The sequence below is a fragment of the Sylvia atricapilla genome, chromosome 25 (genome assembly GCF_009819655.1).
Source record: "Sylvia atricapilla isolate bSylAtr1 chromosome 25, bSylAtr1.pri, whole genome shotgun sequence".
In the NCBI taxonomy this organism is placed as follows: domain Eukaryota; kingdom Metazoa; phylum Chordata; class Aves; order Passeriformes; family Sylviidae; genus Sylvia; species Sylvia atricapilla.
Window position 1 is genome coordinate 584,952 of NC_089164.1, and position 25,518 is coordinate 610,469.

Genomic DNA, 25,518 nt, shown 5'->3' on the forward strand with positions numbered 1-25,518 from the left:
GTTGCTGCAGCAGAAAGGCAGCTCCATGGAACTCTCATAAATGCAGGCTGGTCCTTGCAAATAACAACCTCTGAGGACAGAGACCAAATGTCACCTACTTGGTGTTACTCTGGCAGCCAGAATGAGCCACAGGTCACCTGTGGCTGTCCCGGGCAGAGAAGGGTCACCACATCACCCCTGCTGCAGCACAAGGCTCAAGGACACTGCCCAGGCCCAGATGTGTCAGCAACTGCAGGTTCTGCTTCCCTCCTCAAGTCCTCCCCTCCACCAGCAGTGCTACTGGCACAATTAAAGCCTTTCTCCTTCACACCTACTTTAATCCTTTCTCTTCCGGTGTAACAGCTCAACAGGTCTTCACTTAACCCACACAGATGGGTTTGCACTCTGATGTTGGTGCTGGAGGCACTGAACTTGGGTTCCTGCTGGGTTCTTGCTTCCAAGAGTTCCTGAACAATAAAGGTTCAACAAGGGAAAGCAAAGGAGTTCAGTCTCTGCCCTGCCTTCCTCACCCCACAGAGAGTGAGGAACCCACTGCTGCTCCAGCTGCAGCATAAAACCACTCTGGGAAATTGTCACCCACAAAACCTGGGCTCCCTCCCTGGCCTGACTCCTGCCCTCCATCACCTGCACAGGGAGCACTGGCAAAAGCTCATCTCCATAACTCAGTGCTCTGTTCCACCATTTCCATCAACTGAAACGTCCTGAGCCTGATTCCACCTTCCAGAACCTGCAGGGAGCCCACAGGAAGGGTGGAGAGGGACTATTTACATCCCACACAAGTTTTAATATCAGAGCAAGACAGGCTGGACCAAGTAAGAGCTCAGCAAGATGAACAGCTCTTTCAGAGAACTTGGGGACATCCGTACTTATCTCTGCCATTAGGTGTCATGTTTCCAGCAGCAGCAACTTTCCTGAAGTGCAAACACAAATGCCTACAGGAAAAATTGACCCTGAGATTTAGAAGCATCCTTTTCAGGAGATGCTGCCATTAAAATTGTGTTTAATTTCCAATTAACTACTAATTAAAAGAGTAAAAGAAAATTAGTAACTACTTCAGAGCTCAACATAAAATGAATTGAGGCTCTACTTTAACCACCATCCTCAGTACCTCATCTTCAGAAAACAACCCAACACCCCTGGAAGCAAGGCCAAAAAATCCAAGCACCACCCCAGGAGTTTACCAAGTGTTAAAAGTCTTGTCTCTCTTGAATCTGCTTCTGCAGAATGAAATACACGAAGTTATAAGAAGTGATCGATATTCAACGTTAACGTGGCTCATCAGAAATTAAAAGAAAGTGACAAAAGAGCAAGTCTCCCATATTACCCTAACCCCCAAAAGTTTTGATCAGGATCCACAGCCAGAGCCAGCTGAGCCGATTTTGGCAAGGCTGAAAGTAACACTGGATCAAGGATAATTCTGAACTTCAAACAGCTACACATAAAAAACACTTCAAATATAAAGCCTAAAGGTTTGAACTCACGCACGTTCAAAAGATTCGCTCTGTTTTCTCTAGGAAAACGGATAACACGTTCCTGTTGTCAGAGCATTAGGATTCCTCTTGAAGACGATTTTTTTAAGCCTGCAAAGCTGCACAGAAGCAATCTGTTCTCTAAACACTGAGCACAAGTTCAAAGTGCCACCGAGCGCGCTGTGCACGTGCAGGGTACAAGAAGCACTGCAATAGAAAGTACAAACAAATGCTTGGAGTTGTTTATGCCCGGGACGATGATTCAATACACAATTAAAACTTTAATGTTCAAGTACATCCACATGTTACACTCCTGCCATTTAATTACTTTTCAGGTTTTTTTAAGAGCAGTCCTCAGACTGGCTGAGCAGCCACGACATGTATCACTAACAACCCACGTCTGTGTATTTGCAGCTTATGGTTTCAAACACAAACTGCCCCGATGCTCGCTGTACACACGAGTCTCCAAATAACAGCATTAACCTGTCACTGGCCTTATGCTGTGTGAGCAATTCAGCCCCTTTGGCAGGAGATCCTCTGAGAACCCTCAGCAAAGCTCCTTACCCTAGAAGCAGCCACGCCACAGGCAGGACACGTGATGGCAGCCAGCGCTCAGCTCGCTGGGGGTGACAGTGACAGCCGAGGAGGATCCCTGCCGCCTCCCGGGCGTCCCCAGCGCGGGCTGGGAGCAGGAGCTGCTCTGGAGGGATAACTGGGCTCCCCGAGAGCACCCGGGGCAGGCGCACGCCGCAAACGCTGCGCATGAAAACAGATTATTTTTAGAAGCCGAGCGAGCACAGCACTTCCTGCCGACTCCACCTTGAAGGACGGCAGACGCTCTGTCACCCTCCATTCCAAACCCAGGGTTTCACAACTTCTGCTACCTGCCACAACACAGGGAGAGGCAAGGGACAATCTGCCGACAACGGCAAGTGACAATTTCCCAGTTTGTAACTTGGCACCGAGAACTTCTGTTGGAATATGTTGCCAGTCTTCACTCACGTCAATAAATCGATGCCTTTTTTCCTGCCACGGGGATGAACAGAACACTGCATGTTTTTATTTATGACACTGATTTTTTCCATAGCAACCGGATGTGAACATGGCATTCCCAGCGTAATGAAGTCACTATAGCAACGTGATAATGATGTCAGAATAATCAGACAGCATTTCATACTTGTGAAATACATCGCTTCTGTGAATTCAGAAAGTTGCAGAGACCACAAAAGAGGGCTCCACCTGGAACTTCCCTTTAACTGGCATGGTTTTGGATAACTTCTCATTAAAGGCACCGAGCTTTGCTAACGCACCATTTTCTGTTTCTTCAAGCTTCATCCATTGCCTCCTGAACATCTCAAAAATTCCCACAATAAAACTCTTCCATACCCGAGGATTCGCTACACCAGGGAGAATTCCTGACACACCATTTCAGCATGGAAAAGGCAACGACACAAATCACAACAGTGAAACATTTCACAGGCACTGTCAGCTGAACACACGCTCTCCTCAGCTCCGCAGATAATCTGGTGTCTCCTTACGTGGAGCAACACAACTACTCAGAGAGAATTCCAACAGGAATTACAGAGTGCCGACACAATACTCCGAAGGCAGACCGGCGTTTTCGAGTCAAACAACTATTTTAAGAAATATTATCTCCCCTGTTAAGCTGCTGAAAGGAAAAAACCCAGAGTTTTCATGGTTTGCCCTTCCTGTTTGCAGCTCTTTCCAAGCTGTGAGCAAAGCAGACCCGGTTCCAGCTGTGTGTCAGTCGGAATGGCCTCGCTGTGTCCAAACCCAACCCTCCCACTGAGGCAGCTTCGCAGGAATCCCTGCACCAAACCCACCCGTCCTGTACCTCACACGCTGCCAGCAGAGACACCACTTAACGAGAAGTAGCTAAACACCAAAGTTTCCCTACGCAGAGAACTGCTTCTTTTTAAAGCGACCAAAGGAAGTGCAAGAAACCCTTTAAGAGCTGAGGCTGTCTGAGACAACCGGTCCTTGGGAGAGGAGGATGAGGACGGGCTGGAGGATTAGGATGGACCAGAGGATGAGGATGGGCCGGGAGGATGGAGATGGGCCGGGAGGATGGAGATGGGCCAGGGGGTGAGGATGGGCCAGGGGGTGAGGATGGACCAGGGGATGAGGATGGGCCGGGAGGATGAGGATGGGCCAGGGGGTGAGGATGGGCCGGGAGGATGAGGAAGGGCCGGGAGGATGAGGAAGGGCCGGGAGGATGAGGATGGGCCGGGGGGATGAGGATGGGCCAGGGGGTGAGGATGGGCCGGAGGATGAGGAAGGACCAGGGGATGAAGACGGTCCGGCCCGCGGCTCCACGTGGCCCCCGTGGGGCTCTCGCCCTGTCCCACCTGCCCAAACCCCCTGCTCCCCCGGGCCGGGGCAGCGGCGGCGCTGGCGAAGCCCGTCCTGGCCCTGCCGTGCCCCGCCGTGTCGCGGTGGCAGCCCGCCCTCCGTGCCCCCGGCCCCGCTGTCCCATGGCCTCCGCCGCCGGGGCCCGCAGCAGCCGGGCCCGCACACACCGGCCCGGGCACGGCGCGGGACTCGCTCGGCCCCGGGCCCGGCGGCCCCACAAGATGGATGTCCGGGGCCCGGGCCGCCTCCCCTGCCTGCCGCCGGCCCGCGGACACCGAGCCCCGGCCGGCCCCTGCCCCGCTCCGCCCGCGGCCTCGCCAGGCCCCGGGGCCCTCACCGCCCGCCCCGGGCCCCTCACCGCCCGTCCCGGGCCCCTCACCGCCCGCCCCGGGCCCCTCACCGCCCGCCCCGGCCCGCTCACCGCCGGCCCCGGGCCGCCTCCCGCCGCCGCCGGGCTGCCCGCTGCGGGCTCGGGCTCCGGCCTCGGGGCTCCGCCGCTCCGCCTGCCGCCGCTCCGGGGCTGTGCGCGGCGCCGCTCCGCTCCGCCCTCCGCGGCCCGGGGAGGAGCCAGCGCGGCGGGCGGGACCGGGCCCGGGAGTTCCGGGGGCAGGGGCGGGGAGACCGGCGGGGACCGGGACCGGGAGTTCGGGGGGCAGGGGCGGGGAGACCGGCGGGGACCGGGACAGGGACCGGGGCCAGGGCAGGGGAGACCGGCGGGGACCGGGGCCGGGAGTTCCGGGGGCAGGGGCGGGGAGACCGGCGGGGATCAGGGCCAGGGCAGGGGAGACCGGCGGGGATCGGGGCCGGGAGTTCCGGGGGCAGGGGCGGGGAGACCGGCGGGGACCGGGGACCGGGACCGGGGCAGGGGCAGGGGAGACCGGCGGGGACCGGGGACCGGGAGTTCCGGGGGGCAGGGGCGGGGAGACCGGCGGGGACCGGGACAGGGGAGTTCCCACAGGGCCAGGGCAGGGACCGGGAGACCGGCGGGGACCGGGACAGGGACCGGGGCCAGGGCAGGGGAGACCGGCGGGGACCGGGACCGGAGAGTTCCGGGGGGGCAGGGGCCGGGAGACCGGCGGGGATCGGGGACCGGGGCAGGGGCAGGGGAGACCGGCGGGGACCGGGGTCGTGTCCGTGGGGCCGTGTCGGGGCCGGAGCGACAGGAGCGGCCGGGAAAGGGGCTCAGCCTGGAGAAAAGGATGCTCGGGGAAAATTTGTGGCTCTGCGCAACTCCCTGCCAGGAGGAACCGGCCCGGGGGTCTCATCCCAGGGACAGCAGGAGAGGGAACGGCCCCAGGGTGGATGGACATCGGGGGATTTCCCCTCGGGAAGGGGCACAGCCCGCGGGGACCGAGCGCTGGGGCTGTGTCCGTACGGAGGAGACGATGCTGTCACCCGGGACGGGACACGAGTCACCAGGAGGTCACCAAGAGCTGCCCCAGCACAGGGCTCAGCACCAGCGCCGCATCACCTTCACCCTTTGAAAAGCTTTTCCTGAAACGCAGCGCTTCCAAGGGGGCGGCGTTTTGTTTGGAAAAGGGTGAAAATAAAGAAGTGTAACATTGAAGGGAAGAACACATGGGATTGACAAGAAACAGGCGAAGTGCGGGAAGAGGAAATGACACTGGCGATGGTTTTGTCTCTGAGCCTTTGTAAGTGACAGCAGCCGCACAGGGAGGGTCAGGGGGGAGTCCAGAGCAGGGTCTGGTCATCTGCGAGATCACTTCACTAGCCCCGGCTTCAACTGTAATTCAGCTCTGAACTACACACTCCAGAAAAGCTGATGTCAACAGTCAATAAATTTCAGGGGCTTTTATGTTTTCTTGGTTAAAAATGTATAATTACCCCAGGAGGAGCAGTAGTTGCTCTCCTGGTTGCAATGCCCAGCTCTCCATGGAATGCAGAGGGGTCTCTCGTGTTCCCAAGCACTGTCACCTCCTCACGTTAGGAGGGGACAGGATGGGACAGGACAGGATGGGACAGGATGGGACAGGACTGCAGCCGTGTCCCTGGGATGCTCCTGTGAGGCTGCAGAGGACCGTGCCAGAGGCGGCAGCAACACACCCACGGGCCTCCCCACACTCCTCTATCACCACTTGGAAAACTTCAGGGACACGAGCCGATTTATTGAACTCTGAGGCTACAGCAACAATATTTTAGCAGTCGTGCTGCCTTTCATCCCGAACTCCAACAGAAAAATGCTAAATATTACTTGTGTGGCCGCAGGGATTACACAAAGCAAAGAAAGATTAAATGATTTATCCAAAATCCCCAGCAAGTGCGTGGCCAGGAGACACAGAGCTCCGAGCCCCCCTCACCCTCTGTGACTGAAACTCTCCAGTTCTCCCTCTCCCAGCTCCCTGTGTGCAGCAGAAATAAACACACGGCGCAGAATTTCGCTTGCAGGTACGACTTGTGGCTGCTGATAGTGATCTGTAAATCCCGGCTCTTATGGCTTAAGAGGTGTCTCCTTCCCTGGGGACCACCAGGGAGCGAGCAGGTGAATCGCTGCTTGACTGGAGTCGCTGGAGGCAGGGCGATGTCAGCAGAGGCTTTGCACACTTTGTGTCTCTGCAGGACTCGGCAGTGAGAGGATCACTCACGGTGCCTTGGTCGGGGTGGCAAAAGCGTCTGCCGTGAAGGATGCTCAGCACACGTGGTTCAGCAACTCGTTTCTTCAGAGAACAAACGTTACTGTGAAATCTGTGAACTTGGGAAGTTACTGGCTCGATGTTTAAAAACATGAGGCTGTGCCTGGAAAACAGGCAGAGGCCAAATATCAGCACTAGCTTCTGTTTTAAAAGCTGTTCAAACCCATATTCCTATGGGCAGAAACTGCAAGGAGTGCAATTCCTTTAACAGGCTCGGTGTACTTGGAAATGTTTGAGCATTCTCCAAGGCTTCACCCCAAATTCCCTTTGAAATTAAAGCTTTAACAAACTTTGCCCCAAATATCAACCCGTTTGCAGCTTTTCCCACTGAGCACTGACTGAAGAGTTTTATTGTACCCAGGGAATCACACACTTCTCTGTTTCATGGCTTGTGGACCATCTCCCAAGTTTCAGAAGAATGAGGGTCCAGGCACACTGAGGGCCTGACTCAGAAGGGCTGAACTCCTCTTTGGTGTGTGCTCTGGGAAGATTGACTTTTCCCCCCATTTTCTGCAGGTTTCAGTGGAAGCTGATAACATTTATTGCTGAGTCAGACTTTGCAAGCCCATGAAATTAGATCTAGATGAGTGTGAACCTGGTTATGAAATGATTAAGAAGAGGAGAAGCAGGTCCAAGTTCAGCTGAAATCAGAGGCGCTTTTCCTGGCGGCTCCAGCAGGGAATGGACCTGTGTCTGTGTTTCTCCCAAATCCTGCAGTCAGGCAGGGAGATGCCGCCCCTCGGGCAGAGCTGTCCCACTCCCGTGCTGCTGCCGCTCCCTCGGGCAGCAGGGCGCTGCTCCTCAGCAACCCCAGTGCCGCATCCCGTGTCCACACCGGGGCTGTCCCTCGGCCTTTCCCCACCTCTGACACATGCCATTATTGCAGGGACGTGTCCAGGGCTGACAGCGCTGCCTGGAGGGCTGGGACCTGCTGACAGCCCCAGGCCGGGGTTCCTGCTCCACACCAACAACACAAGGTTATGAGGCAGAGGGAATGGATTCTCTGCATCCTGTCACACGCAGGACACAGCCTGTAATGTCCTGGACACAGCCCAGGAATCCAGTGACCCTCCCCACGGCAGTTTGATTGAAAAATGGTGTCGTTTATCACAGCCCATCTATTGATATAAAACACGAGTTGCCACAATAACTTCTTTCCAATAACTCTACAGTCTAAATCCATTCATATTAAATTATACCAAGATTTCACTCCCCTTTTCCTGCCATATGGCAGCAGTAAAAGACTGGAAGGAAAACATTCATTTATCTCAGAACCTGCAGCAGGATTGCAATTTTTTCACCTGCTTTTGCCTCTGAATTGCAGTGGTTGCACTGAGTCTTCTGCAGGCAAATTAATGTGAAGCAGAATCCCTCAGGACTTCTTTCATTCCAAAATAATAATTGCCCAATTGGATAAATTATCACAAGTTCAGCTGATGTAAATATGTAGCTAAGGCCCATTTGTTGATTTAATGAAATTCAGAAACAATTTGTGATTGCATAATGACCTTGGATTCCTGGCTGATAGAATCAGAGGGCTGGAGAGTAAATGAAAGTGGGTTTGACACCGTGCAGGCTAATAACACATTATCCTCTTGCTCTGGCTGTCAGAAGTAAAGGTGCTGACTGCATCCTGCTCCTGTCCTGAGTGTCTGAACTTAAACTGCTCAGCAAAGGAGCTGGTGCTCTCTACACTTACAATAATCATTCTTTAAACTCTAGTCAAGGGGAGAATGAAGGAAAAAAAAATGCTCATTCCAAAGAGCTCAACACAAGCCTTTGAAGTGCAAGCATAATATTTTCTTTACAGATGAGATTGCAGTGTATCATTATGAATAATGACTTAATGATGTAATTAACAGTGAGCACCCACATGGCTGCCAGCAGCTGCCCCGGCTGAGGGTCACCGAGCTCACACCGAGCCTCCCACGCTGTCCTAGCCAGGGACCCGACCTGGGGTCATTTAACAGAGCCCAGCACCCCAAACTCTGCAGGGCAGGAGAGCTCTGAGCCCTGAGCTGTGCCCAGAGCAGATTCCCTGAAAGGCCCATCCCTGCTCCCCGGCAGCCCGGGGTTGTTCCGTGCCCAGTCTGGCTGGGTGAAGCTCCCAGGTAATTAGGCAGATGAGCTGGGAGCTGGGGAGGGATGGCTGATCCCCAGCAGGGCTCTGGACTGGCTTTTCCACGCACCACAGCCCTGGGGCAGCAGTGCTGGGGCCCTGCTCCTCCCCCAGCTCATCCAGAGTCCTTAACGTGCCTGAAATCCCAGGAGAGGCTGGAGCCCAGGCAAACACAGAGGTGTTTTCCAGGTTTGAGCCCGAAGGATGTGAGCACAGGCACTGCAGAAAGGCTGAGGAGGCAGGAACAAGGCTTCCTCTACCAAAACCACCACAAGCCTTTCCTCTTTTGTGACTGTCACTCTGAAAGGGGCAGGGGATGGAGGCTTCTTCTGCAGCTCCCCAAACATCTCCCTACCCTGTGGGCTCACCCAGAGTCAGTCTGGAGTCTGCAGCTCTGCACAGTCAGGAGAAAGGCACAGACTCACAGGGGTTTCTGGTTCACGGGGTTTATAAATACCATCAGAGGCTGAGGAACTCACTGGGGAAGGAAGCACAAATCCTGCTTCCTGTGCTCAGCACGGCAGGGAGCTGCCAGTTATCATACACAGGGATTCCCGTGCATCAGTCCAGCAGCAGCACAATGGGCTGCTCCTGCTCTTGGCCTTCTGCACCAAGAATTGCCTTCTCCAAAGCTGCAGCAGCCTGGAGTTTCCTACCAGAGGAGCCTGTGAAGGAAAGGATGCTCAGAGAGCTAAACATGAGCAGAGCCAGCAGCCTGGGCACCTCTCCTGGCTTTAATCCCCGGTGCTGGAGCTGTGTTTGGGTGAGTGTCCCCACAATGTGTCACCTGTGCACGTCCCCAGCCAGCCTGGCCACGGCACAGAGCTGTTCTCTGCAGTTTGCTGGGGCCCTCAGGGTGGGAGAGGTGAATTTGTCTGTGCTGGGACACACGATGGGGGATGGTCCCAGCTCAGGGTGGGTCTGACCCAGCAGCTCCTCGTGCTGAGTTTGTAGGGCACTTCACAAATGTCCTGGGTCGGGATGGTGACACCTCCAGAGACCCCAGAACACTCCAGGGCCTGATTCTGCCCTCACCAAGCCCATCCACAGTTTGCAATGGGGCAAAGCTGCTGGATCTGCACAAGAAAAAGCCGAAGGAGAGGGGCCTGGAGTCCCCAACACCTGCACAGGCACAGCCAGGAGAGGCCAGGCTCCAGCAGGAAAAACTGGGGCAGCAGAACTCAACGTGAGCAATAACAAGTGTTATTCTTTCGGCTGACAAACTGTGCTCCCTGCTCACAGGCGGCTCCAACCACACATTTTCGATTAGCCAACCTCTTCCTGTGCAGTCAGACACCCGCTCACCCCGTGGCCGGGCGGGTCCTCCTCTCCCTGGGTACCAAAACCTCCTCCTCCACTGCCAGCTGCTCTCACCCACTTCTGGGCCAGATGCAGCTGCCATTTCCCTCCTTCTGTTTTTGTAAAATCCAGGCAGTAGGGTATGGGGAAGTTGGGGGAAAGGAAGGAAAAACAACAAAGATAAAATGAAAGTTAAAATGTAACTGCCTTTGTTAGACAGACATCCTTTGACTGGAGGTTTGGTGGAACCCACACAATGAGACAAACATTGCCTTGGAATTAAATGCCATATATATATATTGAAATGAGAGAATGTCTAATGCAGTGAGTATTCCTTCCCATGTCTCCTTTCATGGGGTTTAAACACTTGTTTTCTTTAAGGCAGTCACACAATGACTGTACTGTGGCCAAGGGGCAATTTTCGATTAGCAGGTAAAAGTAACAATCCAGGTATTTGTGTGTCAGCTTCTGGGAGCCCTGTAAGACCCACGGAGTCGCTTCATCTCCTGTCCCTGCCCTCTCCCAGCTGATAACCGGTTCCATTCGGGGGCAGATCCAGGAGCAGACACTGCTGGTGCCCTCAGCCCAGCCCCAGGCCAGCAGCACACACGGGCACGGGGCTGAGGGACAGGCTTTATAAAGACATCAGAGAGGTAATAACGTATCTGTACCTGGAGAAGAGATGTGTGCTTCCAATTCCTGCTGCTCTGCGGTCCTAAGTGGGCTTAATCATCCCACAGCCTTGGAGCCCCTCCAGCACCTTCACTCCTCCTGCTGCCAGGGGTTAGCGGGAGCTTGTCCTAAACCTGCTGTCAGAGGCAGCTCCTCGGCTCCCTTTAATAGCTGCTCCACTGTAATTATGATTACTGTAACACTTAGATTTTGACAGCACTCTTTGTTTTCTGATTGCTTCCTGAGCACAAGTGAATAACGCCGGCTTTGAGGCTCTTTCCCGGGAAGAGAAGGTATTTTCCTCAGGGAAGGCTGGACAGGAGGGAGCACGAGGCACCTGTGTGTCCTCCCAGCCAGCGCTGAGTGTCCCCTCCCAGCGCAGTCACCCTGAGTGGCACAGACACGCGAGCCGTGAGCCCAGCTGTGCAGTGAGCTGTCGCCTCCTCAGCGGATCATGAGTCACTTCCAGTCCTGCCGTGACTCGGGCTGTGACCGGGCACTGCCCGGGGAAGGCCTGGAGGAGCCGTGTCCCCCACCCTGCGCTGTTCCCCGGGCAGGGGCTGTGTGCCAGGGCCGGGCGGCTCACCCCGGGGGTCACAGGGGGTCTGCCTCCTGCACCCCAAGGCTGTGGGAGGTTGGGGACCCCCGAGCCGAGCCGGGCTGTCTGTGCGGGGCTGCACCCTGCCGAAACCCTCTGACATCCTACAAACCCTCGGCTGGGCTTTAATTCCCCACGCTTCCCGCTGCTGCCCTTTGGAGAGAAAGTGTTTGCATGAATAACAGCGGATGGGTTCGAACACGGCTCGTGGCCCGGGCGGCGTCTAGCGGTGGAGGGAGCGAAGAGAAAAGCGCTCTCTGCTCCAGAGGTGCCCAGGGCGGCTCCTGGCCTGGGTTATCTCAGCGCTCCTGCGGGAACTGAGATAAAACCGGCCCAGGGACAAAGTGCTGGCTTTGGGGCCAGCTCCGGACCCACGGTGGGTCACACCGAGCCCTGCCCCAGCGGGCACCGCCCGCGGGTCCCGGTCCCGGCGCTGCCCGGCCCCGTGCAGGGCTGATGGAGCTCCATCCCCGCCTCCATCCCGGGCTGTTTCCCCAGGGGATGTGGGCATTTATCTGCCGGCTCTCGCTTTGACCCTCCACAGACAAAAGTGTCCCGGGAGCTGCTGGCCCCTTCGATAAGGCAGGAGGGAGCTGAGCCCCGTGCCGACGGGGGCTGCCTCTGAAGGTTACCTTGATGACAGAAACCTCCACTTGTCTTTCCAGAGTTACAGGAACCGCAGAGGTATCAGAGCATTTAATCGCTTGTTTTACTGCCTGGGCCGTGTGTTGTGGTGAGGAGCTGCATTCCAGACTGACGGCTCCGACTGACGGCTCCTGTCACCGCCGTGCCAGCTCCGGGCGCGTCCCCAGCGCTGCGCTGCCGCCCTGCCCCGTCCGCGGGCGGATTGGGGCTGCATCCTGGGGGGGACTGGGGCTGCATCCTGGGGGGATTGGGGCTGCATCCTGGGGGGGATTGGGGCTGCATCCTGGGGGGGACTGGGGCTGCATCCTGGGGGGGACTGGGGCTGCATCCCCGGGAGGATTGGGGCTGCATCCTGGGGGAGACTGGGGCTCCATCCCCGGGAGGACTGGGGCTCCAGCCCCGGGGGATTGGGGCTCCATCCCTGGGGGGGATTGGGGCTCCTGGGGGGGATTGGGGCTCCATCCCCGGGAGGATTGGGGCTCCATCCCCGGGAGGATTTGGGCTCCATCCCCGGGGGGATTGGGGCTCCATCCCCGGGGGGATTGGGGCTCCATCCCCGGGGGGATTGGGGCTCCATCCCCGGGAGTATTTGGGCTCCATCCCCGGGGGGATTGGGGCTCCATCCCCGGGAGGATTTGGGCTCCATCCCCGGGAGGATTGGGGCTCCATCCCCGGGAGGATTGGGGCTGCATCCTGGGCAGGATTTGGGGAGCACAGGACGAGCTGCAGCCGCTCCCGGCTGGGCTGGCCCAGAGCCACAGGCTGCTCTCCACTCTCCTGAGATTTCCAGACGCGCTGCTGTCCCTGGGACACCCGGGCGGCTCAGGGACGCTGTGTGTGCTGGGGATGGGTCACTTGTTCCCCTCGGCAGCCCTGCCAGCCCTGGCCTGCGCACACGGGTCCCGCTGCGCTGTCCCTGCCCTGTCCCTGCTGTCCCTGCTGTCCCTGCTCTATCCCTGCCCTGTCCCTGCCCTGTCCCTGCTGTCGCTGGGCTGTCCCTGCACTGTCCCATCCCTGCCCTGTCCCTGTCCTGTCCCTGCTCCAGCCCCGCATGGAAACCTTGAGCGAGCACAGATTTCCCTTCCCGGCTGCCAGATCAACAAAGCCCAACTCAGCAGTTTCGTGCCCCACGTGTTTGGACCGGAGTGGAAGTGACGAGGAGCTGAGGAGATGGAAACAATAACAAACAAAAACACTTTATCTGCCCTGTCCTTCCCCGCTGCTCTGCAGCCAAACCCGCGGGGCTGGTGCCAGCGCAGCTCCTCGGAGGGTCACAGGGGCAGGGCCAGATCTCCCCCCACAGCACCGACAGGGCTCCGGTGTTAGTATCAGTTTACCCGGGGACACCGCAGTTTAAATTCCCTTCTGCTTCGGTGTTGTGATTCCTTCAGACAAACGCGAGGGTCAGACTCCAGACCTCACAGTGAGGCTCCAAAGTTTGCAGCAAGTATTTAAGAATAGTTTATTTCCCCCCAAATCAGGGCAGCGATGCTGGCAATGAGTGTCATTAGCAAAACAACTTTCTACAGCAATGAGCTCTGTGTGTGTTTTGTTGTAAGGAAAAATAAATTCCTTTTCTTCTGTAAGGAACCAAAAACCGTCTCTGAGTTAATTGTAGAACAAAAGAGGCCTTGATTTCTGCCATCCATCATGGAAAAGGTTGGATCCGAATATACATACATTAAAAATAAAAAGGTATAAACAGTTCTTCCTTCCTAAAGAGCTTCCCTGGCAAACCTGGGCCCCCAGAGCCTCCAGCTCATCTTCCTGTTTTTGGGGCCGAGCTCCTGGGGACTCCAGGCTGCTCTCAGCACCACTTCCCTGATGATGGTTTGTTTTCAGTCCGTCTTCCATCAAAGAAAGGCCCAGAGGCTTTCCTTCCTGCCCACACACTGTGAGTGAGTGCCCTTGGTGCTGTCACCGTGTCAGGTGGGACCTGAGCCTGCTCCCTCCTGCTCAGCTCCAAGGAACAGCAGCAATCCCCGAATTTCCCTGCAGGGCCCGGGCCAGGGCAGCTGAGGAAACCCGTGTGGGATCAGCTGGGCTTTGGGACCACTCACCCCTCTGCTTTGGAGCCCTCAGCTCCTTCCCCGTCCCCGGGGGCTTCATTTGTTCATTTGGAATTGCTGTTCCTCAGGGGAAAGCCTCTGCCTCCTCCTCGAGAGGATTAGAGCAGCCACAGGACCAAATCCCTCTGTTCATTACACCGGGCAAAGCTGCAGGAGAGAAATCCTGTTAAGCCATTGAGGCCACTCTGGGCTTACCCAGACAGAAACGGCAGCACTATAAATAAGGTCCTGGCTTGATTAGGGAAATAAAGGCAGGAAAAAGGCACTTAGAAGATATCCAGAGGAAATAGAAGCTCCCCCCACCCCAGTCATGCTGACAATGATGAATTGCTCCACGAATGCCAGTCAGAGAGTGAGTCATGATTCATAAATAAATTACAGCAAGATGTTCGTAGAATCACTGAGCAGCCTGAGCTGGGAGGGACCGCAAGGATCATCAATCCAGCTCCTGGCCCTGCACAGGATAACCCAAAGTCTTAGGAATCTTGGGAAATATCTTGGTAATATTCATTTAATCTGAGACATTTGTAGCCTGAGATGCCACTAAAATTCAGAGTAATTCAGTGACTCTATGTCAAGCACACATATTTATTGTGGTTGAGAGAGCCACACATTTCTGTCAGTGTCCTCTCAGCCCTTGTTGGAGACAAACTGACTTGGAGAAGCTGCTCGGTGGGTTTTACCCCCGTGTTCTCAAGCCCCGGGGACAGGGTGGCAGGGTGGTGGCAGCAGGTGCTGCCTGTGCCAGGTGTCTTGTCCCCTCCTGAGGATGCTCATCAGTGAGATAATGGCACTTTCCTCCCTGTCTTTTCAGAGAAAAGCTGCTTTTGCAGATAAATAAATTTCTGGTGTTCAGAAATAAGCTGGGAAGGGAGCTCGGGGCCTTGGCTTTGTTGTTTCACCCCGTCCTGACTCCCCCAGCCTTGCTGCTCCGAGATGCAAAATTATCAGTGGAAGAGTTTATAAAATGTCAAAACAGTTTCTCTCCTGTCAGGCAGACAATTTGTGTAACTAGAGCCTTTCTAAAGAACCTCCTGCCAGCTCAAACCTCCCTTTCATCTCCCCAGGATTTATTGTATGCCATTTCCATGGAATTTTAAAGCAGCCTTTAATGAAGAGCGCGGATGGGGATTTCTGTGCCGCACAGAGGAGTCTCCAGCGGGGTCCCGGGCCGCTGTCACCTCCCGGGGGCTGGCAGAGGCTGTGAGGCACGACCCGAGGGATCTCCTCTCCTCACACGGGAGGGGCTCTCCACACCGCTGGGGATGGCTCTGCGTCACTCGGAACGGGCTGCGAAAGCGGCGCTGGGAATAAAATATGCCAAGAAGCCGCATTTCCTCAGCCAGTGAGACACCGCCCGTCCCAGCCCCGGGAGAGGGGGGACAGGGACAGCCCGGGGCAGGAGGGACTGGAGAACCCGGGAATGGCTGATCCCAGGGGTCATTCCTGTGGGCAGGAGTGCGGCTGGCATCAAACTGTGTGCCAGCTGCTCTGCACCCACCCCACAGCACACCCAGAGAGAGCTAAAAACTCCACTTAGAATGCAGCTCATTTTAAAAACACAGAAAAGTCACAAAAATATGATTTGCCCAAGCCCCTATCCCTGTGCTCCTGCCTTGTTTGTACCTGGAATTCCAGTGCTCCTGTCCTGTCTGTACCTGGAATTCCAGTGCTCCTGTCCTGTCTGTACCTGGAATTCCAGTGCTCCTGTCCTGTCTGTACCTGGAATTCCAAAGCTCCTGTCCTGTCTGTACCCGGAATTCCAAAGCTCCTGTCCTGTCTGTACCCGGAATTCCAGCGCTCCTGCCTCGGGAGAATCCCAGCCCAGCGCAGCTCAGGCTCAGGGAATGCCATGTGGAAGGGAGGAAGAGCTTTCCAGATCTGATTCTCCTCTGACAATTTGCTCTTGACAGCAGTTGAAATCATCCTTGGAACGGGCCCTGCATTCTAAGGACAGTGAACTTTGCCTCCCAGCAGAGCTGTGTGTGCCACACGAGGGGTTTCTCCAGGTTTTTCCATCTGTGAGAAATACCAGCAGTGGTTTGCCAACATCACTGTGCCTCCACTGGGGAGGAAGGGGGAAAAATCCCAAATGGGGAGTTTCAGAGGGAAATGGAAAGGATCCTGCTCTGTCCAGCCCCGTCCAGCTCTGTGCAGACCAGAATAACCCTCCTTCTACCATGGCTGGGGAAACTGAGGCACGGACAGGACACTGGCCCCCCCAGCAGGCTGCAGCCTCTCATTCTGGGCCATAACTCACCAGCCCACGGTCTCTCTGTCACAGCAGATGTGATCCTGCTGCACATTCACATCCTCTCTCTGCCTTGCTTTCACTTCCTTCCCGGGCAGGGAAGAGCCAGGACAGAGCTCGCCACTCATCTTCCTCTGGTTTATGGGTCGCTTGGCGTCTTTCTCTATGCGGTGAAAAAACATGAAATTTTGAAATCCAGGAAAAAAACCCAAAAACAACCCCCCAAAAAACCCAAAACAAAACAAAGCCCCCCCTCCTGGCGCGGGAGCAGGAGCTGCCGGGATGGAATGTCAGAGGGGACAGCGATGTCGCAGGGCGAGGAGGGCTGGCACAGTGTGAGCACAGTGTGAGCACAGTGTGAGCACAGCCCGGGGCAGCCGGGACCCCCGAGCCCCCCGGGCTGCCAGGAGCTGCTCTGGCCTCCCTGCGAGGCTTTTCCAGCCCCACCACAACAAAGGCGGATCGCACGATAACATCATTGTTGTGGGATAGGTTTTGTTGTTGTTTTTTTCCTTTTCTTTTCTGTGTGTCACTCAGAAATAATTTTTCTCCAGCAAATTCGTTCTCCTCGCCTCCACCCCCGAAGCGCAAAGGGAATCTGTGCTCAAAGGCGCAGCTGAGATTGCAGAGACCTTCCCTTCCTGATCCTTATCTCAGCCGGACGTAGGAGGATCCCTCGGGAGGAGCTGGAAACCTTTGGCTGGAGCCATCCGAGGGCCGATGGAGCCTTTCAATGGAAACCCACCCAGTCCTCGGGCTGTAACCCGTCCGGCCGTGCCAGCCCCGGCCCCGGCACACGGCCCGAGCCCCCGAGCCCCACTGGCCCTCCGGGGCTGCTCAGCCCCACATCGGCACCAAAACTGCTCCTCGGGGCTCCTGCCCAAGGCCCGGCCCCAGCCCGGGCGGCTCCGGAGCCCACGCTGGGCGAGAATTAACCTTGAATGGCTTTGCAAGCTGTCCGGGGCTCCGGCCGGCCTGTCCCGAGGCCGGGGCTGAGGGAGGGCACAGCAGGGACACAGCAGGACACAGCAGGGACACAGCAGGGACACGGCAGGGACACAGCAGGGCACAGCTCCCCCTGCTCGGTGACAGGGCTCAGAGCAGCCCGCCTCGCTCGTGCCTGGGGCAGGAGACACCTGAGGAGGGTCAGCGCACCTTGTGGCTGCCCCGGCAGGAGCCTGCGGGACCGGGGGGCACCGGGCGGAACCCCGGCCCCGAGCCGGCCCCAGGGCTCGGCATCGCCCTCGGACACTGTGTCCCCAGGAAAAGCACCTGCCTCGGGAGGGAAGTGCTGTTAACTGCGAGTGCTGCTGCCAATCCCCCTTGGCACAGGGGCCGCTCCATCCTCCAGCTCCATCCTCCAGCTCCATCCTCCGGCCCCAGCCCCAGCCCCAGCCCCAGCTCCATCCTCCATCCTCCAGCCCCAGCTGCTCGGTCCGGACGGACAAAGCGCTCCCGCAGGGTGGAGCCTCTGCTCCAGCGCCCGCCCTCTGCCCTTACAACTGGGTTTTCTTGCTCGGGATCCTGCTCTGACCTGATGGGGAATTAATTTTTCCCCGAGCCAAGTCTGCTTTGCCCGTGTTGGCAATGGCAGAGTGACCTCACCTTGTCCTCACCTTCGCCCAGCAGCCTTTGATTTTCGGAGGCAGCTCCTTTCAACATCCCTGATTGCCTCAGTTGTGATGGAGACTGATAATTCGAGTGATAAGGGGCAGCCTTGCAGCCAACTTCTGTTGTCATTTTGGCACTTCTAAAACTGGCTTGAAAGAGGAACCTGTAGAACTATCTCTTTATAAGTTGCCGGTAAGGAGGACTGAGGAAGCTTTCCCACGTTTTCCCTTCAAAACAGCTTCCCAAGGCGCTCTGGTGAGTCGCGGCTGCTGAAGGGATGCGGTGAGCTCCAGGAGGGGGCTCCAGGGAGAGGAATGGGTCTGGACGCTGAGAAATCAGTGCTGAGGACATGAAATAGCGCAGCAGAGGTTTGGATGCTGGAGGGTCTCTGGAAGAGGCGAGACACTGCAGATCACACACGTGGCATTCGATGCCCGCGTTTCCTTCCGCAGCCGGGGCAGGAGCAGCTGCAGCAGCTCACGATGCCAAACAGCAGCAGCCCGGCCCTGAGCAGCCTGGACGGGATTTACATCGGCACCGAGTGCCTGGTGGCGTTGTTTGCCACGCTGGGCAACGTCCTGGTGATGTGGGTGGTGAGGCTGAACTCGGCTTTCCAGAACACCACGCTCTATTTCATCGCGTCGCTGGCGCTGGCCGACATCGCCGTGGGGCTGCTGGTGGTGCCCCTGGCCATCGTGGTGAGCCTGGGCATCGCCCTGCCCGCCCACGGCTGCCTCTTCATGTGCTGCCTGCTGCTGGTGTTCACCAACGCCTCCATCCTGTCCCTGCTGGCCATCGCCATCGACAGGTACCTGCGGGTCAAGCTGCCCACCAGGTGAGGCTGCCCCGCTGGGGCTGGCGTTGCTGGGGCTGAGAGGTTTTTAGCCTGCTGGTAACTGTTTCCCAAGGAAAAAAATTCTCCAGAAAGCTTCTTCCCAAAACAATCTCGGCAAACAGCTCTCCTCTCTCCAAACCATCTTTCTCCAGGGGGTGTTTTGCTGTTTCTCTGGTTTAACCCATGGGATTAGGGAGTTGTCGTTCCTATTCACCAACCATGGTCAGTCTGTGTGGGAACACCTTATCAAAGGTAGTGAGAATTAGACAAAAAGCCTTTTTTTCTGTGCTCTTTGCCCTCTGAAATATTTGGAGTCTCTCATCTTTCTCTCACGCCCTATGACACTCCGCCTCTGCCCAGCTTCTGCCCCACCTCCTCTGCCTTCCCCTCCAACCTTTCATTATTCGGATGCTTGTGCCTCAAAGCCCACCTGAGAGGAGCTTTCCAGAGATCCTCGTGAACAGCTCGGTGTTCTCAGGTCATCGCTGCGCAGAGTTTGAGCACAGGATGTGTCTGTGGGCAGCCTGTGCTGACTTTTCAGCACTTTGGTTAATTGTGCAGGATGCTGAGTGTGTTACAAGTTTCTTTTTTTAGGTGTCTGAGGCTTGTCTTTTAAATAAAATTCCTCTTAGTATTTGCTGAAAATACAGAAGCAGTAACAAACTTATTAACAGTTAACTGAAATCACTCGCTGTTCACATTTAAATGAAAATACACAAGCCAGAAAAGCAAAGCATAACCTCAAGCATCCAAGAAGTCATATTTTATAATGAGAAAGGACCTATGAAGCTGAAGAATGAGTTTTAGCCCTACAAATGGCATAAACGAGATAAAAAGAGGAAGGTACGCCCAAGGAAGCCAAGAAATGAGATAGGACTTCCAACAGCAGCAAAGCAATATCCTGACAAGAGGAGAACTAAGATCATAGTGAAACCAGAAACAAAATAGATTAGACATCCAATTTTAAACAAGGGAACTTAAGCACAGTTCTTACTGATGCCCAAAGTGACTGTTACAAATGAAGAGCTGAGGCTTGTCTTAGGATAAAAATTTGTCTTCTCCACAAAAAAAGTTAATGCTTCATTTTCTAACAATGATCCTGCAGCACCTGAACAGGTGAACTCATCCTTAACTTTAAAATCCTTAAAGTCCATCCTTACTTTCAAACATTTCTCTTTACATGACCTGGGATTTCTTCCCCTACAGGTATAAAACCATCACTACAGGGAGGAGAGTGTGGTGGGCGCTGGGGCTGTGCTGGGCCCTGTCCCTGCTGGGGGGGCTCATCCCCATGTTTGGCTGGAACAAGGCAGAGCCCCGGAGCTCCCTGAGGTGCAGGTTCATGGCCGTGATGAGGATGGATTACATGGTGTATTTCTGCTTCTTCACGTGCACCCTGGTGCCGCTGCTGCTCATGTGCACCCTGTACGCCGAGATCTTCCACATCATCCGCACCAAGCTGAGCCAGGGCTCCGCCGTGAGAGGGGCCCGCGCCTTCTACGGCCACGAGCTGAGGACAGCCAAGTCTCTTGCCCTTGTTCTCCTCCTGTTTGTCATCTCCTGGCTGCCCCTGTGCATCATAAACTGCGTCTTCTATTTTCACCCGGAGTCCCACATCCCCCCACATCTGATATACCTGGCAATCCTCTTATCCCACGCCAATTCTGCCATGAACCCCATCGTCTATGCCTACAAGATAAAGAAGTTCAAAAACACGTACCTTTTGGTTTTAAGGACCTATATCCTGTGCAAAAAACCAGACCCGGTTCCTACAGAGCAAACAACCGACCCACAGTCATAAATAAATAAAGGCTGAACCTGCCAGTGGGTACCAGACAGTGGATAAACCACCAGACTTTGCTACGAAACTCTCAGGAAAATGCAGCAACCCGTGGATCTGAGCCTGCTCGGAAGCTGAATGTGAATATATGTCTTTATGTAATATAATTTCTAAACACAGAAAATGGAAATTTTGTCGTGTTGGGCCCAAGTTTTGGGTTTCTTTAACATGAGTATTGTTGAGTTGATTGAAAACCAATCAATCAATCAACCAACCAACACAGACGTGTTCTTTGCTGTTCATAACCCAGCAGCTCACTGGGTGTTCTCACACCTTTGTCTTGTCTGTCCATTCAGACTAAACTTGACTCTGGTCAGCTTGTGCTTCAGCCAGTGTTGTCACATTTTCATGAGTAATAATAAATAGTAGATGGATTTTACATTAATTTGGCCTGCTGAGTCCTCCCATGACAATCAGAACCCCTGCCCAGTTTCAGCCAGTGGCCTGCCTGGGGTGGCACAGGAGTTGCAGGAATTGTCACACCACAACTGACAGCCCATATTTAGGGAACATGGGTCAAACTGAAAAGAGGTTGTTAAAGGCCAGGCTCATTTTTTTTCTCCATCTTCAAATAATAAAAGTGGTCTAGAAGAAGCAGAAAAGGGAGTGCATCGTTCTGCTCCTTGTCTTAGAGAGTGTTGGCCTCTGCTCCTGCAGCTGAGACCAGGCATCTCATTTCTCACCTGAGCTAACCCTCGTCCCAGGCCAGAGCTCTGCCCAGTTACACAGCTCAGCTCCGCCAATAAACAAGCCAAAGGAACCTCTGCACAGGAATATCAGAACTTGCTGCAGGTTCTCCTTCAGCATTGATGGGCCTGATTGCTTTCAGCAGAAAAACAGGTCTCACCTAAAGAGCAGAAAGTTGTTAGAATGGTGCACGGGGAACTTTGCTGAGGTGTTTTGGATAAATTGAGGGAGGATGGAGCTAAACTGCACCAAACTCCTGGCAGGCTGCCCGGCAAACTCCAAGGGAATGAGGCACAGGGAGGAGGAAGAAGAGGGAGGGCTGAGAGCAGAGCAGGGCCAGCAGCTGACCCTGCTCACCCGAGGGACCCAGCCCACAGCTCACCTTCAGCGAGGCAGGGAGACGCCCCCGTTTGGTCTATTAAACAGAGCTTGAGGGAACTGCCGTGACTGAGGTGTGAGCAGAGAACCGCAAAACAAAGACCACAGGTGGCTCTGCTGGCCCTCTGATGGTCTGTGGCACCAGCAGCAGCTTGTGGCCAAACCCAAACCAAATTTTCAGAGCATCAGAGCGTCTGGTCACACGTTTCCGTGGTCCCCCGAGACTCCAGCAGCTGCCGGGAGGAGGAGGAGGAAGAGGAGGCAGGAAAGCCCAGAGCAGGAGGTAGCACAGCCGAGGAGGAGGCGAGAGGAGCCCAGAGGAGAAGGAAGGAGAGGACAGGTGGGCAAGGCAGCACAGCCCGGTGCAGGAGGCAGGAAAGCCCCGAGGAGGAGGAAGGAGAGCCCAGGGGAGGAGACAGCACATCCCGGTGCAGGAGGCAGCACAGCCCGGTGCAGGAGGCAGCACAGCCCGGTACAAGAGGCAGCACAGCCCGGTGGAAAAGGCAGCACAGCCCGGTGCAGGAGGCAGCACAGCCCGGTGCAGGAAAAGGCAGCACAGCCCCGTACAAGAGGCAGCACAGCCCGGTACAAGAGGCAGCACAGCCCGGTGGAACGGGCAGCACAGCCTGGTGGAAGGGGCAGCACAGCCCGGTACAGGGGGCAGGAAAGCCCCGAGGAGGAGGAAGGAGAGCCCAGGGGAGGAGGCAGCACAGCCCGGTACAAAAGGCAGCACAGCCCGGTACAAGAGGCAGCACAGCCCGGTACAAGAGGCAGCACAGCCCGGTGGAACAGGCAGCACAGCCCGGTACAAGAGGCAGCACAGCCCCGTGCAGGAGGCAGCACAGCCCGCTGCAGCAGCCCCGGGGGCTGGCACACCGCAGCCCTGCCCCGTAACCCGGCCGAACCCCCGCAGCAGCACAAGGAGCTCCGGCGCTCCCATCCGCGGCTTGGTGCTGCCATCGGGCGGCTCCTCCGGAGCCCGGACACCGCCACCCACGGTCACTTATCCCCGCTCACGAAAAGGGAGCGATTTTACGCTGTACTCAGACCACTGTGGATAATAAGGAGTGAAGGAACATTTCCAGAGGTTTTGGCTGTCACACTGTGATTGTGCATTTCTTTTATGGGACCCAACCAGGAGAGATTTGCATACAAACATTTCATTATCATCACTCCAATAACAGAAAAATAACTAAGCAGTGCACTTGGCAATCAAAAAGAAATATGGAAAATGTTTTAGTTGGTGACAGAAAAGGGTAACACAAGGGCACACGTGTGGACATTTTCATTTCTCAATTCTCTGGCAGTTCTCACAAACGGAAACTTTACAAGGGCAGGAGATTTCTACAGATGAGGAAATCCTGTACAGAAACTCTCCATCTGCCCACAGCCGTTTGCAGCCAGTTAGGAACAGGAGACAATTTCCCACCGTAAGTACAAAAAGAGCTGTGTTACAGAGGGCATGGGGCGCTCCCAGGGCAGGCCCTGGGGAACATCCTGGAGGCTTTTGATGTCCAGAAAGTGGGAACGTTTTTATTTCATTTGGAACTTCCTCATCACACAGGCAGTGGTGTCTGGCCCCGCTGGAAGACCAGAGTGCTGTAGGTCACTTCATTCTGGGGGTGTGAGAGAAGCCACAGACATTAGAGAGTCCAGAAGCACTGCAGCTCAGCAGGAATTTCCCTCTTCTAACTTGTCCTCAACACCCCACACCATTAGCAGCCTGCCCCTGCATGGGGGAAATTGGTAAATGCTGCTTCATCCCACTGCTCAGTCTGGCTCAGGGTCTCCTTTAGGAGCTTCCAAAGAATTAATATCACAGAAGAAAACTGCAGGAATGCTTCCCCTTTGAAAGGTTTCTCCTAACCTGCCTGGTCAGTGGTTTAGATAAGCCCCAGAACCCCTGAAGATCCATGTCAAAGGAACTGCTGAGTAAGAGTCGAGTCTCAAAGGTGACTTTTCTCCCTCCCACCCCAAATTTATATTTACTACAATCAAGAACGTGAAATATCTGCACAAAGCATTAGAAATGACAGTTGTGACATTTACCTGGGTGTTCCTAAAAGATTCCTCAGCTGCCATGTGGGACAAAGCTTCCTCTTGTAAATTTTGGTGGGATCTTTTATAACCTAGGAAGGAAAGGGACCCCAGCCTCAGCTGCTCGCCCTGTGTCTGGAGGCAGCAGAGGGGTGACAGAAAGGTGTTGGGTGAGCTCTGGCACAGCAAAGTGGCAGTTTGGGCTGCCCAGTCCCTGCCCACCTCTTGGAAGCGGCCTGAGAGGGACTGAAAGGGACTGAGGAACTCAGTGCAGGCAGGGTTAGGATGAGAAAAGCCCAGAACCAACAAACACCCCCACAACTCATCAGTGGCAAAGTCAATCCTCTCCTGAAAACATCACTGGGATGCTTCATGAGGAGCTACTGCCAGGCCTGAGCTGTTCATCAACACAGAGTTTTTCGAGGCAGACATTCACTATTTGAGCCACTTTCTAAGTAATTCTGCAGAGTCACTATCACTCTGCTGTTACACCCTCGACTGTGTCACTCACTTTTCCTGAAGAGGAAGATGATTGCAAACACCAGGACAGTCAGGAGGATGCCAGAAAGGAAGGCCAGTGATATGTACAGTATTTCATGGCTGTTGATACACAGAAAATCCTGTCAGAATCCCCAGTTTCAACAGAAGGATTGAAGCATCAGTAATGCTCAAATTCACCAAACTTTATGGAATGTAACATTTATCCCCAGCCCCATAAGGTTAACATGTCTGTATCTGCTTTGAGCGTCTCTAGGAATCACCCATCCAGGGCACAGACTAGGAAATTCTAACCAAATTTTAACCCCCCAAGATGTTAAATATGTGATGTATAACCCTTCCCTTGCAGAAGTTGCAGAAGGAGGCTGCAGTCTCAGGGAGCTCTGGGTTTGAAGTCAGGAAATAAAGGTGTAGCATTTACTTATTGATCCAGCAGACTTCTTCAGGTTTGAAAGGAGTTGGAGGGGTGTGGAGAGGGACAGTGGCAGGGACAGTGCTGGGGACAGTGGTAGTAGTGGAGACGGGTTCTGGTTCAAATGCAACAGAAAAAAAAAAAAAAAAAAAAAAAAAAAAAGAAAATCATCAGCCTGTTTCAAAAGGTACAATTTCTGCAGCAGTTCCACAAGCAGCTAGAACCACATGGGGGCTGTGTCTGTACGGTCTGTCTGAAAGTGGAACCAGCAGACAGGAAAATGCTGCTGTTCAGAGGATGACTGTGCTCGGCAGCCCTGCAGCCCTTCCCCAAACAGCCCCAGGGCTCAGCCTCCCCCACTGCAGCCCCTGGGCCAGCACCTCTGCCAGCAACACTGCAGCTAAGGAAATGCCTTCAAAAAACAAAATACCTTGACCTGGAGAGCTGAGACCGCCTCCCATTCTCTCAGAGCATTAACTGACAGGAAGAGAAACTGAAAGAAAGGAACGAGGGTTATATTTATATACATACACACATAAGGAAAACAAACCTGTCATCTCTTCTAACTCAAAAGACTTGGTTTAGTTTTTATCCACTTCTTGGAAATCTTGTAAAAGTGGCACAAAGGCACTCAAACCTGGCAGTTCCTCAGCATCATCCCCCTCCCAGTGTCCTGTTCCTGAACACACCAGTTCACTGCTCCCTGACTGGTCTTCTCCACCAGAAAAAGAAGGATATTTAATAACAAAAAGCACCTACAGGATTATTTTTCACAGCAGCTAAAACCCTACGAACATTTTCATAATCAGAAGCAGCTTTGAAAAGTTTGTTGATGTTTAAGTTAAATTGACTTTTCTCACCAGAACAGGAACAGTAACTTTCTACTCAGATCTGCGTGTGGAATCTTAGAGATTCTTAAAGACACTCTACTACAAAATCCCTGCACTGGCATTTCTCACCACATGCTTTGCCAACTGTGGATTGTGAATAATGTGAAAATATCACGACAGGAAAATAAACACCCTCAGCTCTCTGCTGCTGCCCCTTTTCCTCCTACATCCCATTGTTGCCACA

At 54.7% G+C, this 25,518-nt stretch overlaps 2 protein-coding genes across 3 annotated transcripts in view; one reads left to right on the plus strand and one right to left on the minus strand.

Annotated features, from left to right (window-relative positions):
- The window catches only part of RAP1A (RAP1A, member of RAS oncogene family), a 29,116-nt gene extending 24,723 nt beyond the window's left edge, over window positions 1–4,393 (minus strand). For both annotated transcript variants that reach the window (XM_066335875.1, XM_066335874.1), the window contains exon 1: window positions 4,264–4,393. The gene's annotated coding sequence lies outside the window, so the exon portion shown is untranslated. The remainder of the gene's footprint in view (window positions 1–4,263) is intronic.
- A 13,796-nt stretch (window positions 4,394–18,189) lies between these two features.
- Window positions 18,190–20,571, plus strand: LOC136371561 (adenosine receptor A3-like). Its single transcript, XM_066335705.1, has 2 exons — window positions 18,190–18,592; window positions 19,799–20,571. Exons 1-2 carry the CDS (start codon window positions 18,240–18,242, stop codon window positions 20,391–20,393), a joined length of 948 nt encoding a protein of 315 aa, XP_066191802.1. The 5' UTR covers window positions 18,190–18,239; the 3' UTR covers window positions 20,394–20,571.
- Window positions 20,572–25,518: the final 4,947 nt, after the last annotated feature.